Source organism: Ranitomeya variabilis, chromosome 2 (assembly GCF_051348905.1).
Source record: "Ranitomeya variabilis isolate aRanVar5 chromosome 2, aRanVar5.hap1, whole genome shotgun sequence".
Classification (NCBI taxonomy): Eukaryota; Metazoa; Chordata; class Amphibia; order Anura; family Dendrobatidae; genus Ranitomeya; species Ranitomeya variabilis.
This window is the reverse complement of record NC_135233.1, coordinates 278,987,136-279,004,706: the sequence shown is the minus strand read 5'-3', so window position 1 is coordinate 279,004,706 and position 17,571 is coordinate 278,987,136. Positions and strand designations below refer to the sequence as shown.

Genomic DNA, 17,571 nt, shown 5'->3' with positions numbered 1-17,571 from the left:
TCCCAGCTCCCTTCAGGTCATTGACCAGGTCCTCCTATGCAGCTCTGGGCCGATTCCTGACCTTTCTCAGAATCACCCTTACCCCACAAGGTGAGACCTTGCATTGAGCCACAGACCGGGGAAGATTGACAGTCATCTTGTGCATCTTCCTTGTAATAATAATTATGCCAACAGTTGTTGCCTTCTCACCAAGCTGCTTGCCTATTGTCATGTAGACCATCCCAGCCTTGAGCAGGTCTACAATTTTATCCCAGGTGTCGTTACACAGCTCTTTGGTCTTGGCCATGGTGGAGAGGTTGGATTGTGATTGATTGTGTGGACAGGTGTCTTTAATACAGGTAACAAGTTCAAACATGTGTAATTAATACAGGTAATGAGTGCAGAGTAGGAGGGCTTCTTAAAGAAAAACTGTCTGGAGAGCCAGAATTCTTGCTAGATGATTAAAGGGAATCTTTCACCTCATTTTGGCCCTATAAACTGTGGCCACCGCCATTAGGGGCTTATCTACAGCATTCTGTAAATAAGAAAAACAAGTTAGATTATACTCACCCAGGGGCGGTCCGGTTCGGAACCGATGGGCCTCCCATCTTCATACGATGTCGTTCTCTTCCTTGCTTCTGTCGCAGGTCCTGCGCAGGCATAATTCTCTGTCCTGTTGAGGGTAGAGCAAAGTACTGCATTGCGCAGGTGCCGGGAAAGGTCAGAGGCTCGGCGCCTGCACACTGCAGTACTTTACGCTGACCTCAACAGGGAAAACCAGTACGCCTACACAGAAGCCACAACAGAAACAAGGAGGATGACGACATCGTATGAAGATGGGAGGTGCTGGACCTGCGACGTCCATTGGACCTGAACCGAAACGGGGCCACCGCTGGGTGAGTATAATCTAACTTTTTTTTCTTATCTTTCAGATTACATTGGGGGCTTATCTACAGCCTTACAGAATGCTGTAGATAAGCCCCTGATGGCACTGGCCGCAGTTTATTGGGCCAAAATGAGGTGACAGATTCCCTTTAAATATTTATTTCATGCAATAAAATCAAGTTTAATAATCATAGTATGGGAGTTTCAGGTTTTTTATTTTTAGATTCTCTTACAGCTGAAGTGTACCTGTGATAAGAATTGCTGACCTCTATTCTTTGTAGGTCGGAAAATGTGTAAAATCGGCAGTTCATCAAATATTTATTTTTATGTATTCGCCAAGATATATGCAGGCATTGAATACAAGAATTCTAAACTGCACTACAGTCATATAAACCACTCATACAATTTAGGTCCATCACTCACAGTTTTGGTCAAATTTATCAGGATATAGAAAGACACGTCTTCTAAAAAAAATATTTTATTAAATGTATACAAAAATAGACATATAGAGGAACTAACAGTGAAGATACAGACTCACAGATCTTAGAGAGCAAATTTACCCAACTCTCACATGATTTGATCTGTTAGATTAATCTCATTAGATTGACATTTTCTCAATACGATGGTGTTTCACATGTGAACACATTCACAATAAAATTAACTGAAAATTTTCGCCTTGGTGGAAAAATCGGCACTGAGTTTCCGCATCACTTCTGCATGGCTCATCCCAGCATGTTCTTTCTTTGCAGACCCATAATTCTCTTTAACAAATTTGGCAAATGGAGTGAGCTGATTACCAGATGGGGTTCCATCTTTGCGGTTGGTTGGCTGTAGGACAAGTTTTCCCTTACACGAAGCACAGACAAACTTCTCAGTGTCTAGAGACTTTGAATGCCGTCCAATTCTATGAGGAGATGGAGATCATTGGTTAGTAGTTGTTCAACTTCTCAGCAGCCCGACACCTATATTGTCATGAAAACCAGGTCATACACGGCTAGTCTTCACCTACATGGCTAGCGGCCATCTTGGACAATATATCAACTAACTTTGCTAAAGGAGCTAAGGCTCTCACCGGAATAGAGGTATAAAATGACCTCAGTGCCATTAGTAAGTATGGATGGAGCCCATGGATACTAATTAGAACAGCTGCAGGTCATTGTGATAGTTAATAAGTTATATACTATTCACTACCATATAATTAGTTGAATGAAGATAGAAACCAGAACCAAGAGTTGTCAATATATCAATAGTTGTGACTAGGCTAAGAATAGTGATCGGATTAACGACAGTAGCTAACAGGGAACATGGATATTTATGGCTCTTATGTAGTTTGAGAAGTGTTTATTAATGTTGTCATATTGTGTCATTGTATACTTTGTTCTAAAACACATCTTCCTCTGCAGTATGAGGTCATCATGTATATGCCCTTTGTCACAATATGTAGTTCCTCTCCTTAAACATGTATAAAAAGACCCCAATACTTGTTCGGGGGTCACAATATCGCCTGTCTACCACCAGGCCACACCACCGCCAGATATCCTAGCGTTACTTTGCTTGTATGGATCCCTGCGAGTGTCCACGTGCTTTGTCTCACTGACTTCCATGAACTGTTCTGTTAAGCATCTCTGAATAAACTTCAGCATCGTCTTAAAGAGAAAAATTGTCTACAGTGCCTTCCCGGATGTTTCAGCTCTCAGTAAAGACTTTCTTACAGTAGTCAAGTGATGACTGGATTCGTTGGGATTCTCTCAATTGAAGCCAATTTAGAGAAGCAGGATGTCCACTCGGCATGTGAAAGCAACTCTCAAACATGTGGTCTATTGATATTGACTGTAAACGCCTGGCCCAAACCTGGACAACCCCTTTAATAGGTAGATTCAATTTACGAAATGTAGCTGTGTAAAAAAAAAAAAAAAAAGAAAAAAAATGAAGTGTTCAAGCCTCTGTATCCAGAAGAGTCAGACCATACAGTTTTGTTGTTTTTTTTTTTTTTTTTTTTAAACTTGGATAATTCCTTTGGCACTTTTCCATCAAAGCCAGGTTTTGGTTTACCTGACATATACAGAAAATGGATACTTTGTATTAACACACACACAAAAAAAGCTTTGCTCGTGAAGCCAAAGTCTAAGATAGTGGTTAAAAGGTCAGATAAATAGTATAGCTAGAAAGCATCACGCAGAGCTAGAACATCTGGATTCCAGGACGTGTGTGTGTGTGTACGTGTGTGTGTGTGTGTACGTGTGTGTGTGTGTACGTGTGTGTGTGTGTACGTGTGTGTGTGTGTACGTGTGTGTGTGTGTGTGTGTGTACGTGTGTGTGTGTGTACGTGTGTGTGTACGTGTGTGTGTGTGTATGTGTACGTGTGTGTGTGTACGTGTGTGTACGTACGTGTGTACGTGTGTGCACAGTAAGGTGCGTCTTCTATTTTGAAAAAGTATGGTGCTTATTTTGTTTACCTTTCTTTTTACATAAACAAGTCTAACAAGCGGTGAAACATTTTCTGGGGGAGTTTGCATTTTTTCTTTTATTTATGGTGTGGTCACTAATAACCTGCAATACCTGTGTATTGCAGGGCATTTGAACTGCCAGTTTTACACTTACAGGAGGCCTGTTAGAACCTGCTGTGCCTGGCAGATCGAAAGGTCATGAACTGACCTGCAGCTGCCATGACATCTATGGGCACCACTCGATCATGTTGCAGGCGTGCTGATGGAGTGAAAGAGGAAGACTCTTCACCCTCACAACAGTCTACATGTCCCAGTTGCTACTGAGCATGGCATGTGAAGGGTTTATGGGCCTCTTTTGGCACAGAATAACTGTTCAAACCAAGTACAGGCGCTAGGTGTATCATGGTGGCCAAATATTGAATTACACCTTCCCACCTGCTTGTTCTCCATCCCTCCCTGGCTCTATGAAGCCATAGCCGTCAATCAAAAAGGGAGGCCGAGAGACTGAAACCCACCAGGTGGGAGGTGTATATAAATGATTTCCCCCACCATGATGCACCGAGCACCTGTACTTGGTTCGAACAGTTATCCTGTGCTGATTGAGCCATGCTGTTTGTAGGGACTCTGTGTTTGCACTGGTTAACAGCAAGGTGTCAGCTATATATAATAATAAAAAAAAAGAAACCCAAACAGCAGACACCTGCTGTGCTTCTGAACCTGATCCCATCACCGCACATGTACAGCAATTTGCATAACCTCCTAAATAAATGTATCGTGGATGCTGAGAAAGGGTTAACAAGAATATCTGACCTCCCTATCCCTTATATTTCTTATTTCAGATTGACAGACATAACAAGTATACAGATGTCATGTGCGCATACAATCCAGAAATACAAGACCGCGGTAAGAACTTATACATACAAACAAACCTGCAACTTACGTGTTTTTGCAGCGTGAACATTCGTAGGTGAACTTGTAATTGATTTCATACGAGTGACATCGGCTCACCATTGGTAACTCAGGGTGAACGAGGGAGGCCTTGCGAGCATAAAATTTCCAGAACTGCCCATGCCCATCTCTTACGCCATTAATGAGCCAAGTGGCAGCATGACAAAGTTCATGGATTAAGGTATCCCTGAGTCTATCTAAAAAGAACAAAAAGTTTCATTAAATCTGCTTATCAAGAAATCAAACTACTGTGGTACAGATCATCTGGGAAAGGCTAAAACACATACAATATGAAACCTACCTGCAGAGTCACAAACCTTCTCCGATAACTCGATTCTGGCATATCGCTCCAGCGGCTGTTTCTGCCCCCCTGTAACACAGTAACCAGCTGTCTTTCTCATCTTTTTATTCCAAGATATTTCTAAATTCTCTGGAAGCTTGAAGAAGAGAAATATTCAATTAACATTTAAATGTAATGCAAAATTAAAAAAAAAAAAAAAAAAAAAAAAAAAAAGATACTGGAGACAGGTTATACTTAATGACATGAGGGGATATAGCGTCAGCATGTCAGCCGTATTAGGGATCTCCACACAGCACAATGGTGTATCTGGTTCTTAAAGTAAAGTGGCACTTACAGAATAAGAAGTTGTGTATGTACCAGGGGAATGCCACCATTTCTGACCATCTTGCCTTGCATTTGCAATGTTAGCAGTTTCATCCTCCACATTAGAAGCCTCTGCTTTTTTTTTTTTAATAAGTAATCATAATGAGAACAAAGCTAAATAGTTTTCGGTAATAATTGCTGACGACTGATGAATGGAAATTAACACTTGGCACTGCAACCTGTCCTACAGACAGGTGCTACAGGGACTAGATAACACCGCCACATCCTACAAATGAACTTATTTGATGACAGGACCTCTTTTGGGGAGGGGAGTCTTTCAAGTGGCAGGTGCATAATTACAAAAATTGTTGTCAGGTGGATGACCAAGTTTATAATGTAAATTTTCCAAGTCAATGTCTCCTATGCCTTACAGCAGAAAGGGACGGACAGTCTCAACTACCAAGCTCAAGTCAGACATGTGGCAGGAAAAACTTTTTTTTTTTTTTTTTTTTTAAACAAGTGTGATTGTTAGTTATCTTCACTTACACTACTTAAAAATGTTATCATTTAAAGAAACCCTGTTACATCCCAGTACACAACCTGCAGATATGGGGTTAATCTGTATAACATACTGAGATATTTCCGCATGGGTGCATATAAGCAAAGGTTCTGCATTATACCTGTTGCTCAAATATGGTCTGGTTGTAAAGACTGTACAGTCGCACTGTCAGCTCGTGCTTTTTCTGCTTGAAAGTCTTCACATATGTAGATGTTGCACAGGAAAGATCTTGAAGGAAGCAGCCTTCTACTTTACAAGGATTCATTCTGGGAAAACAGCAGATGATCATTTTAAGCCAGTAGATTCCTTCTCTGAGCACACATCAATCATGTATGGCAGCGATCAGACTTATTTCATGCCGAGCTCTGTAGCATGTCACTTTGGGGTCCTAACAGACTCACATTTTCGCTGCAGGGGTCTTTTCAACACAACGATCTGGTTCTTTCAGTACTTTCACTTTGGAAAAATATGGACTTGAATGAACGTCTGTGGCTAATCTTGGATTCCTTTCCTTCGTGTTCGTTAGATCAAAGCATCGCAATTTTGGTTCTAGCAAGGTCGAGATACAGAAATATATACGAGTGAGAATACAGAAAATATATTCCCTGGAATGTCCAAAACCACCATAATATGACATCGCAGCCCCTCTAGGCCTGGTGCACAAGGCTTCTCTTTCATTACCATTGTGGTTGACCAAGATATATAAAACTTGGCTTGCAGTCCACATTTATTCAGTTTGTTGTCTACCCTCTGAAACAGCCGGCACTTTGCAATTATACCCATTTAATAAGAGACTACCCCTTTAATATACCAATAGGCAGTACAAACCAATGTAAGAAGGCATTTACACAGCCTTTTGCCGTAAGTATATGAGTTTCTGCATTTATTTAATGAGGGGAATTAAATTTACTGCGAGTTAATAAAAAATAAATAGAGAATTATTAGCTTTATGAAGGAACTTTACCAACCTAAAAATATAACGCAACTACTGTGTTCCGATAAGGGCCCAATCAAAATATTAGGAGGAAATAAATAGAGAATTATTAGCTTTATGAAGGAACTTTACCAACCTAAAAATATAACGCAACTACTGTGTTCCGATAAGGGCCCAATCAAAATATTAGGAGGAAATAAATAGAGAATTATTAGCTTTATGAAGGAACTTTACCAACCTAAAAATATAACGCAACTACTGTGTTCCGATAAGGGCCCAATCAAAATATTAGGAGGAAATAAATAGAGAATTATTAGCTTTATGAAGGAACTTTACCAACCTAAAAATATAACGCAACTACTGTGTTCCGATAAGGGCCCAATCAAAATATTAGGAGGAAATAAATAGAGAATTATTAGCTTTATGAAGGAACTTTACCAACCTAAAAATATAACGCAACTACTGTGTTCCGATAAGGGCCCAATCAAAATATTAGGAGTGCATTAAATAAAAGGGGTCCTTATAATTACCAGCATTTCTATGCAAGGACAGTTCCTCGGGCAGAGATGATCACCAAAGCAAATTCTCCTTTGCGATACTTTGACCTCTCCCACCTTCCCCAAAAGTTTTTAAAATAAAATTCCCATAGATTTCCTGTAGTGTCCGATGTGCTACGAAATTTTTTTAAGAAGGAAATGTTCCAGACAAATGTGTGCTACAGCCAGAACATGACCGGAAGTGGCAGTCCATGACATGATTTAAGGACCACCAAACACCGTATATTGGTCAAGCTATGCCCTTTCGGCATTGCACAAGTCAAACTGCACTTTTGCCCAAAGTGCCCAATATACAGCAGATAATTGATGAGAATGTTCCCTTATATTGTTCGTTTCAATAGCTAACCTGTTGCAAACTTTGGCTTGATTTTATTTGTGGTTGAACAAGGCGTTTGGGTCTTCGTACGGTTTTTAATGCGATCCATCAGACATTCAAACTCCTCATCAGAGCTCCCGGTAGAAGCGAACTTGGCCTGATGTCCAGCGGGCCATATCTCTGCTTTTGGTCTACCCAAGTGGTTTGTGTTCGGGGTGTTTTCTTTGCAATGTGTTTCCTCTGATTTGGAGTGCTTTGTGTTGTGATTTTTTCTGCGCCGGTCACGCAATGTACTTTTAATTACTATGGAATCATCACTGTCACTGTCAAACACTGGAAAATCCCACCGCAGAGAGGCAAGGCTGTCCTCAGATTTCTCGGATACCTTCTTTCCTACGAACCGAAGAGAATAGTAAGAATCTTGAACAATGGTCCAATTCTAACAAAACAAAGCTAGGAGACAGAACTGAACACTACCCACCATTTTTAATTTTAGATGATGTACCATTTTTAGAAAATATTGAATCAAAGTCGTCATCATCCGATTCAACAATGAAGTCCTTCAAACTGTGAAAGACAAAGGTGTTTCATAGAAATATTAATATTCACATTTCAGATCTAAAAAATAGGCATCTATTTAAAAAAAATTAAAATCAGACCGTCAGCAGCAAACCAAATCCTGGGTGCAGAAGTGCTGCTGAACACTAGCATGGCGCTCAAGCATAAGCCCTGACGGTAAAAAACGCAGCATGTTCATTAATTTTGCGGATTTTTTGCCGCTAAATTATTGCATTGGGGAAGCTCCGGAAAAAAAACGCGGTAAAAAGTGAAAAAAAAAAAAAAAACGCGAACGGATTTCTTGTAGAAAAATTCTGCAGAGATTCCTGAACGTGTGCACATAGCCTAAGAGTGGCTGTCAGGTCTCCTACATTCTCCTGACAGCGGCATAAGATTGAGAGGAGAGGTTTCTTATTATTTATACAGTATTTGCATGCCAAGAACACCAGGATATTACCTTTCCCCTCCACATACCGAGATTGAGTTTTTACACTTTTTTTATTTTTATATTACTCAGTAGTACACGTGAATACATAATATTTGTAATCATTAAAGACTTTACACCAGAATTCTGGCAAAAAAAAAAAAGCTTTGAAAAGTTACACAAATTTAACATTGTGTTCTCACACCATTTTTCGACAAGTTGGGGCAGTGGCAACCCCGACTCATCAAATTCGAGGGGTTGTCCACTACTATGACAACCCCTTCTCTTTCCTCATGTTTGTCGCCATTAAAATAAGACTTGTATTCCCCACCGTTGCCAGCACTATTCCAGCAGTGTCGGCACTTGCGTTCCTGGGGATCACGTGAGGTTGTTACAGTAGACTAGCCCTGCACCCAATCACTGCTGGCGTCACTGTCCCGGCCTTCGGACAAACTGAACATCGAGAGGAAGTCAGACTGGGAGAATGATTGTTGGAGAGGCACAAACCACTTTTCAGATGCCTTGGATTCATAAAGAGGCAAGTGCTTAACCCCTTTACCCCCAAGGGTGGTTTGCACGTTAATGACCGGGCCAATTTTTACAATTCTGATCACTGTCCCTTTTATGAGGTTATAACTCTGAAACGCTTCAACGGATCCCGGTGATTCTGACACTTTTCTCGTGACATATTGTACTTCATGTTAGTGGTAAAATTTCTTTGATATTACCTGCGTTTATTTGTGAAAAAAATAAAACAAAAACGGAAATTTGGCGAAAATTTCCCAATTTTCCAACTTTGAATTTTTGTGCCCTAAAATCACAGTGTCATACAAAATACTTAATAAAGTTAGGGTATGTTTCCACGGTCAGGAAACGCTGCTTGTTTGACGCTGCGCAGAGCTGCAGCGTCAAACAAGCAGCGTCCAGATGTTCCAGCATAGTGGAGGGGATTTTATGAAATCCCGTCTCCACTATGCGTGGAAACCCGCACGCGGCGGCCCTGCGACTACGGACATGCTGCGCGTCTTTTCAGATCGCAGCATGTCCGTACACCTTGCGGGGACGCAGCGTCCCCGCAAGGCATATCACAGGGCGCTATGGGAGAGCACGATCATCCCGGATGTGAAGAGTTAACACATCCGGCATGATCGCGTCCCAGAAAGGGGGCGGGGCTTAGCGCCGAGCGGCTTCGCCGCTGTGGCGATACCGCCGGCCATCCTGACAGTGGAAACATACCCTCACATTTCCCACATGTCTACTTTATATCAGCAAAATTTTGGAACCAACATTTTCTTTGTTTTGTTATGGAGTTGTAAGAGTTAAAAGTTGACCAGCAATTTCTCATTTTTACAACACCATTTTTTTTTTAGGGACTACATTACATTTGGCGTAACTTTGAGGGGTCTTTATGATAGAATGGTGTCACACTTGGGTATTTTCTAAAAACGGCACCCCTCAAGGTGCTCAAAACCACATTCAAGAAGTTTATTAACCCTTCAGGTGTTTCACAGGAATTTTTGGAATGTTTAAAAAATAAATAAATGAACATTTAAAGGGAACCTGTCACCCCCAAAATCGACGGTGAGCTAAGCCCACCAGCATCAGGGGCTTATCTACAGCATTCTGGAATGCTGTACATAAGCCCCTGATGTATCCTGAAAGATGAGAAAAACAGGTTAGATTATACTCACCCCGGGGCGGGTCCAGTCCGATGGGTGTCGCAGTCCGGTCCGGCGCCTCCCATCTACATCAGATGACATCCTCTTCTTGTCTTCACGCTGCAGCTCCGGCGCAGGCGTACTGGTTTGCCCTGTTGAGGGCAGAGCAAAGTACTGCAGTGTGCAGGCGCCAGGCCTCTGCCTGCGCTGGAGCCGCAGCGTGAAGACAAGAGGACGTCATCCTATGAAGATGGGAGGCGCTGGACCGCGACACCCATCGGATCGGACCGCCCGGGTGAGTATAGTCTAACCTTTTTCTCATCTTTCAGGATACATCGGGGGCTTATCTACAGCATTCCAGAATGCTGTAGATAAGACCCTGATGCCGGTGGGCTTAGCTCACCGTCGATTTTGGGGGTGACAGGTTCCCTTTAACTTTTTTTTCACAACAAATTTACTTCAGATCCAATTTGTTTTATTTTTCCAAGGGTAACAGAAGAAATTGGACCCCAAAAGTTGTTGTACAATTTGTCCTGAGTACGCTGATATCCCATATGTGGGGGTAAACCACTGTTTGGGCGCATGGCAGAGCTTGAAAGGGAAAGAGCGCCGTTTGACTTTTCAATGCAAAATTGACTGGAATTGAGATAGGACGCCATGTCGCGTTCTGAGAGCCCCTAATCTGCCTAAACAGTGGAAACCCCCCACAAGTGACACCATTTTGGAAAGTAGACCCCCTAAGGAACTTATCTAGATGTGTTGTGAGAACTTTGAACCCCCAAGTGTTTCACTACAGTTTATAACGCAGAGCCGTGAAAATAAGAAATATATATATATATATATATATTTTTTTCCCCTTCCACAAAAGTTTTTAGCCCCCAGTTTTGTATTTTCCCAAAGGTACCAGGAGAAATTGGACCCCAAAAGTTGCTGTACAATTTGTCCTGAGTACGCCGATACCCCATATGTGGGGATGAACCACCGTTTGGGCGCATGGCAGAGCTCAGAAGGGAAGGAGCACTGTTTTACTTTTTCAATACAGAATTGGCTGGAATTGAGATCGGGCGCCATGTCGCGTTTGGAGAGCCCCTGATGTGCCTAACAGTGGAACCCCCCCAATTCTAACCCCAACCACACCCTAACCTTAGCCCCTACCCTAATCGGAAAATGGAAAGGGATACTTTTTTTTAAATTTTATTATTTTTCCCTAACTAAAGGGGTGATGAAGGGGGGTTTGATTTACTATTTATAGCGGGTTTCTTAGCAGATTTTTATGTTTGGCAGCTGTCACTCTCGAAAAGACGCTAAAAAGTATAAAATGTATCCCCATTCACTCAAAAACAAGATTAGGAATTATATCTGTAACTTGATACATTTTGCCAGGTGTCACATCATACCTGTTTTTTTTATCGCAAACTTTATTTGATGAGCTTTTTGGTGTTTTCAGTTCTGTTAGAACTATAAAGTAAATATTAAAATTGTTAATGTAATGAATAATATAACTGAAGATGAGAGTCAATATAATAATGGACATACAAAATTAGACAAATACATAACTTTCTAACCAAAATACTTAGCACTCTCCACAAGGAGAAACTAGACCCCTTAGATCCCCTCTCAGAGGCCTCTCACCCACCCAATCCAGATCTGCTTTGCACGGATAAGGGGCAAACACCTCGAAAGATTTGTCTGCAAATGGAGATTCGGTTTAGCTTCCTATTCTGATCATGTGGCAAGGACCTTTAACAAGTCAATAATAACTTTTAGGATTGCCACCTTCAGTAGATGTCATAGTTCCTTTCCTCTCTCTCTCTGAAGCAGCCAATTGTATAACCAAAATTGTGAAATGTATCCAATTAAAATGTCCTTCCAAACACAGGATAACCCTTATATAATAAGTTTCCTTTATGTCAAATCTTCACGCATCAAACGAAGTATCTTTCTTTATTACAAAGGGCACATGAATATGAAATCATGAAAAACAGGTCAATCTTCCAGGTTCAAAATGTGTTAGTCCTCTAAAGGACCCACTAAACGCAGGGATCCTGGCAGCAGCACACTCTACATTAAGCCCAGCGACAGGTTTGAGTGGGAGTATCTGGATTCTAGTGCAGGGAAGGCACAGAATAAATCCTAATGATTTCTACATTTCACAAAACCTATTAAAAATAATAATCATTGGCAACAATAATAAAAGGTGGAAAGTTTAATAAGCCAGATGAAATAATCCACAAAAATTAATAAACATACATTTCTCAAACTCTTCATCACTGGAATCAGTTACCGTCACACACGGCCTAGGCAAAGAGAAAAAGTTAACAACATGTATGACTATGTATAATCATGTAATATTCCTCTTTCTACCTCTGTAAATAAATGATTAATCATTCGCATGTCTGTATTCCACATGGACCGGACAGCGGAGAAACCGCACAGTGTACACTATGTGGGCGTAGAGGGCTGTCTGATCAGTTTTAAAGGGACTGACAGCACAGAATGACTGTTCAAACCAAGTACAGGCTCGGTGCATCATGGCGGAGCCAATCATTCAAGTTCACCCCTACCTCTGCCGTTCTGTAGCTCTATGAAGCCAGAACAGTGGCCATTCAAAAAAGATGGTGGGTGTTGAAATTAAGGAAAACAAGCAGGTGGGAAGGTGCAGTTAAATGATTGGCCCCGCCATCAGGCACCGTACACCTCTACTTGGTTTGAACAGTCCTTCTGTGCTGACAATTCCTTTAAGGGCTCATACGCACTTGCTAGAAAAAAAACAAACCGTAAATTGGATGCAAACTATGGGATTGTCATGCGAGTTCAGTGCGATTTTTAATCGCACCATCCGTTTTTCATCCATATGACATCCGTATGCAATGCGTTTTTTTCTCTGCAACTATTTTTTTTTTTTTTTTTTTTACAATCTTTTACAGGACCATTTACAGTGTTCTATGCCACAGAATGGTAAGGTACCTAAAAAACAGATGGAAAACGGATGGTCCGTATTCCATGCGTTTTTTTCTCGTGCCCATTCACTTGCATTGGCAAGACTCGCAACAAATTGCAGCATGCTGCGATTTTCTCAGTCCGATTTCGGCTGATGAAGAAAAAGAAAAAAAAAACGCAAATGAGATGTCACCTATTGAATAACATTGGTCCGAGTGCAATCTGATTTTTTTTTATCGGATTGCACTCGTCCGCTTTGCTTGCAAGTGAGTAAGAGCCCTAAGAGGTGAACATTGCTGGATAATAGTTAGTACAGGTAGATTAGTAGATGCAAGTTACACATTTGGTTTAGTGGCTGAGGGTTTATTTACAGCTATTGTTTAGGGTGACATAACATGACTAGTATTTCACAGCTCTCCACATTTCCCTTACAAACAGGCACATGGGTTACCTTGGCTTCTCAAACACAGATCTGGATTTACTGCTCGTTACTGTACATTTTGGCTCTAAAAACAACAGATAACTAATTAGTGACAAATATTTTAGCAAACCTTACAACTAGTGATGAGCGAGCGTGCCAACAGTGTCTTCGGCGTGCTTGAATACTATGCACCGTGGCTGCATGTCTTGCGTGTGAGACAGCCACAACACATGCAGTGATTGCCTGTGTTAGACACGCAGTGCGGGGACACAAACACCTTATCCGAGCGTGCTCTCTCATCACTACTTATAACACCCCCCTCAATAGTGCAGGTACCTGGTTGTCTGGCCCTATGGCTTTGAGGCGACAGTTGCTTTGGGGGAGTATTATCCTCTAAACCCTGTGCACAAGCCCACAGCTGAGGACTGCAATCACATTCTGGACTCCAGGGCTGTGGAGCAGACTTTTGTCTTCGACAGGACTAGAAGAAAGAAAGTAGAAGAAAATTTTACTCACTGGGATGGATGATTTTTTTGGTAATTAGAAGAGGCTCAGTCTTCATTATGTAGGATCTTGGATGTGTTCTACCGATAATCATTTCTGTCACTGCGTACTTATAGTGCAGACTTTTGGGTATTGTAGTGGGTGGATTGGGAGTCAGTATATTCATTGCATGGAAGGTTTTGATCTGGTGACCATTTAGAGTACAGCAAGTATGAGAACAACCAGATGTATCCACTAAAGACGACCAATCATAACAGTTAGAAATAGTTGAATGGGTAAACAACTGGAGAGAACAACCCCTGATAACCCATCATTTGTAGCCGCACACATTTTACTCTATGTTCACATTTCCATATGCAGTTTGTTCCACTTAAAGGAACAGACACAAACGTCATGTGCAAAGCAGATCCATTGCATATGGGATGAAAACAGGAGAAGGAGCCCGAATAAGGATGCCGTCCCGATGCTTTTCTGCATCCGTTATTAGAACAGAAGAAAAAGAACAACGTGCTGACTTTTTTTTTTTACGTTCAACAGACAAAGATACCCAGACAGTCCCCATAATAATCAGTGGGGTCCCTCTTCTAGTCACATCTCTTATGCACGGGAACATTTTGCACATAAAATCCTCTTGCTACTAAAAAAAAGAAGCAAATTCTAACGTGCAAAATGAAATGGCAGAAGCAGATTGGCCAGTTTTGGTGACATACATTCAACCACACTGCATGAATGATTCCTGGGAAGGTTCTGAGAGTTTCAATGTAGATCTTTTGTGGACTACTAATTATAACCATTAAGCACACATGACTGACTTCTGGAAAATAATGTAATTATCCTCTTCAGAGAGGAAAGACGGGGACGTCTAGTGCCAGCTATCGGAGGCAGCCATCATAGAAGTCAATATTGTGCCTTTCCACAGGTCTAAGGCTCTGTGCACAAGCTGCGCCACGCAAAACCTGCTCTCTTGGCAGGAAGGAAGCTGATATATATATATATATATATATATATATATATATATGGTTTTCTAGGTTTTACCATGCTGATCCACGTGTGCCTGATGACAGGTTCTCTTTGGGCAGGTGATAATAATTATGGTCCACCCGTGTAGTGTGTGGGGCTTTGTAGGCTCTATAGCGCCACTGCCCGGAAACCTGCACCGAGCTATAACTCCCACCGTGAGATCAGATGGCGGGGGGCAACATAATGCAGCCTGCAACTGACATCAGCAAACGGCACCCGGAAAAGGAGCGACTGACAGTTACTGGGGTACATGGGAGCGCAATAACACAAGCGTGCAGCAGCGAGGGACACTGTCTCCCGCCATCACTCACCGGCCGAGTCACCGCCAGGCGGCCTGAGATCCTCTCCAACAGGCTCTGTGTCTCCGCGGCCATGATCCTGGGGAATGACACAAAATACGAGAAGTTTAAAGTTCCCGCGAAACAGAAACATCCGGCGCCGCTCAGTGACGTCACACAATCACTTCCGGACTATAAGCGCATACTATGCCGCTCGAGCGCGTCTGTACCGAGTATTGCCAGCGAATAGAGCGCCCCCTGGAGGTGAGTTGATTCCAGTCATCCTGCTGTGTGCGCAGCCTTACTGACGGCCACATTAGTAACATTGGCTGATAGGATGCGTCGGGTGACAGGGGCAGTGCTATACCAGTATGGGGGTGACAGGGGCAGTGCTATACCAGTATGGGGGTGACAGGGGCAGTGCTATACCAGTATGGGGGTGACAGGGGCAGTGCTATACCAGTATGGGGTGACAGGGGCAGTGCTATACCAGTATGGGGGTGACAGGGGCAGTGCTATACCAGTATGGGGTGACAGGCAGTGCTATACCAGTATGGGGTGACAGGGGCAGTGCTATATCAGTATGGGGTGACAGGCAGTGCTATACCAGTATGGGGTGACAGGGGCAGTGCTATACCAGTATGGGGTGACAGGGGCAGTGCTATACCAGTATGGGGGTGACAGGGGCAGTGCTATACCAGTATGGGGGTGACAGGGGCAGTGCTATACCAGTATGTGGTGACAGGCAGTGTTATACCAGTATGGGGTGACAGGGGCAGTGCTATACCAGTATGGGGTGACAGGGGCAGTGCTATACCAGTATGGGGTGACAGGGGCAGTGCTATACCAGTATGGGGGTGACAGGGGCAGTGCTATACCAGTATGTGGTGACAGGCAGTGCTATACCAGTATGGGGTGACAGGGGCAGTGCTATACCAGTATGTGGTGACAGGGGCAGTGCTATATCAGTATGGGGGTGACAGGGGCAGTGCTATACCAGTATGGGGTGACAGGGGCAGTGCTATACCAGTATGGGGGTGACAGGGGCAGTGCTATACCAGTATGTGGTGACAGGCAGTGCTATACCGGTATGGGGTGACAGGGGCAGTGCTATACCGGTATGGGGTGACAGGGGCAGTGCTATACCAGTATGGGGGTGACAGGGGCAGTGCTATACCAGTATGGGGTGACAGGGGCAGTGCTATACCAGTATGGGGTGACAGGGGCAGTGCTATACCAGTATGGGGTGACAGGGGCAGTGCTATACCAGTATGGGGGTGACAGGGGCAGTGCTATACTAGTATGGGGTGACAGGGGCAGTGCTATACCGGTATGGGGGTGACATACCGGGGTGACAGGAGCAGTGCTATACCGGTATGGGGGTGACAGGGGCAGTGCTATACCAGTATGGGGGTGACAGGGGCAGTGCTATACCAGTATGGGGGTGACAGGGGCAGTGCTATACCAGTATGGGGGTGACAGGGGCAGTGCTATACCGGTATGGGGTGACGGGCAGTGCTATACCGGTATGAGGTGACAGGGGCAGTGCTATACTGGTATGGGGTGACAGGAGCAGTGCTATACCAGTATGGGGTGACAGGGGAAGTGCTATACCGGTATGGGGTGACAGGAGCAGTGCTATACCAGTATGGGGTGACAGGGGCAGTTCTATACCGGTATGGGGTGACAGGAGCAGTGCTATACCAGTATGGGGGTGACAGGGGCAGTGCTATACCAGTATGGGGGTGACAGGGGCAGTGCTATACCAGTATGGGGGTGACAGGGGCAGTGCTATACCAGTATGGGGGTGACAGGGGCAGTGCTATACCAGTATGGGGTGACAGGGGCAGTGCTATACCAGTATGGGGGTGACAGGGGCAGTGCTATACCAGTATGGGGTGACGGGCAGTGCTATACCGGTATGAGGTGACAGGGGCAGTGCTATACCGGTATGGGGTGACGGGCAGTGCTATACCGGTATGGGGTGACAGGGGAAGTGCTATACCGGTATGGGGTGACAGGAGCAGTGCTATACCAGTATGGGGTGACGGGCAGTGCTATACCGGTATGAGGTGACAGGGGCAGTGCTATACCGGTATGAGGTGACAGGGGCAGTGCTATACCGGTATGGGGTGACAGGGGAAGTGCTATACCGGTATGGGGTGACAGGAGCAGTGCTCTACCAGTATGGGGTGACAGGGGCAGTTCTATACCGGTATGGGGTGAAAGGAGCAGTGCTATACCAGTATGGGGTGACAGGGGCAGTGCTATACCGGTATGGGGTGACAGGAGCAGTGCTATACCAGTATGGGGTGACAGGGGAAGTGCTATACCAGTATGGGGGTGACAGGGGCAGTGCTATACCAGTATGGGGTGACAGGGGCAGTGCTATACCGGTATGGGGTGACAGGAGCAGTGCTATACCGGTATGGGGTGACAGGGGCAGTGCTATACCGGTATGGGGTGACGGGCAGTGCTATACCGGTATGGGGTGACGGGCAGTGCTATACCAGTATGAGGTGACGGGCAGTGCTATACC

At 43.8% G+C, this 17,571-nt stretch overlaps 1 protein-coding gene across 1 annotated transcript; it reads right to left on the bottom strand.

Annotated features, from left to right (window-relative positions):
* Positions 1-1,324: 1,324 nt before the first annotated feature.
* On the bottom strand, positions 1,325-15,224 carry GCNA (germ cell nuclear acidic peptidase). The gene is made up of 12 exons (XM_077285021.1): positions 15,066-15,224; positions 13,567-13,711; positions 13,261-13,315; positions 12,120-12,166; positions 11,267-11,327; positions 7,711-7,796; positions 7,260-7,622; positions 5,824-5,971; positions 5,544-5,688; positions 4,561-4,696; positions 4,252-4,456; positions 1,325-1,768 (listed from the first exon to the last, which is right to left on the bottom strand). The coding sequence occupies exons 1-12, from the start codon at positions 15,126-15,128 to the stop codon at positions 1,522-1,524; spliced, it is 1,701 nt and encodes a 566-aa protein (XP_077141136.1). The 5' UTR covers positions 15,129-15,224; the 3' UTR covers positions 1,325-1,521.
* Positions 15,225-17,571: the final 2,347 nt, after the last annotated feature.

Coding starts and splice junctions, on each gene's coding strand:
- GCNA (XM_077285021.1), bottom strand. CDS start 15,128: ATGGCCGCGGAGACACAGAGCCTGTTGGAGAGGATCTCAGGCCGCCTG. Junction 7,797..11,266: donor GTTTGCGATAAAAAAAACAG/GTATGATGTGAC, acceptor TGTCTTTCACAG/TTTGAAGGACTTCATTGTTG. Junction 7,623..7,710: donor ATCATCTAAAATTAAAAATG/GTGGGTAGTGTT, acceptor TTCGGTTCGTAG/GAAAGAAGGTATCCGAGAAA.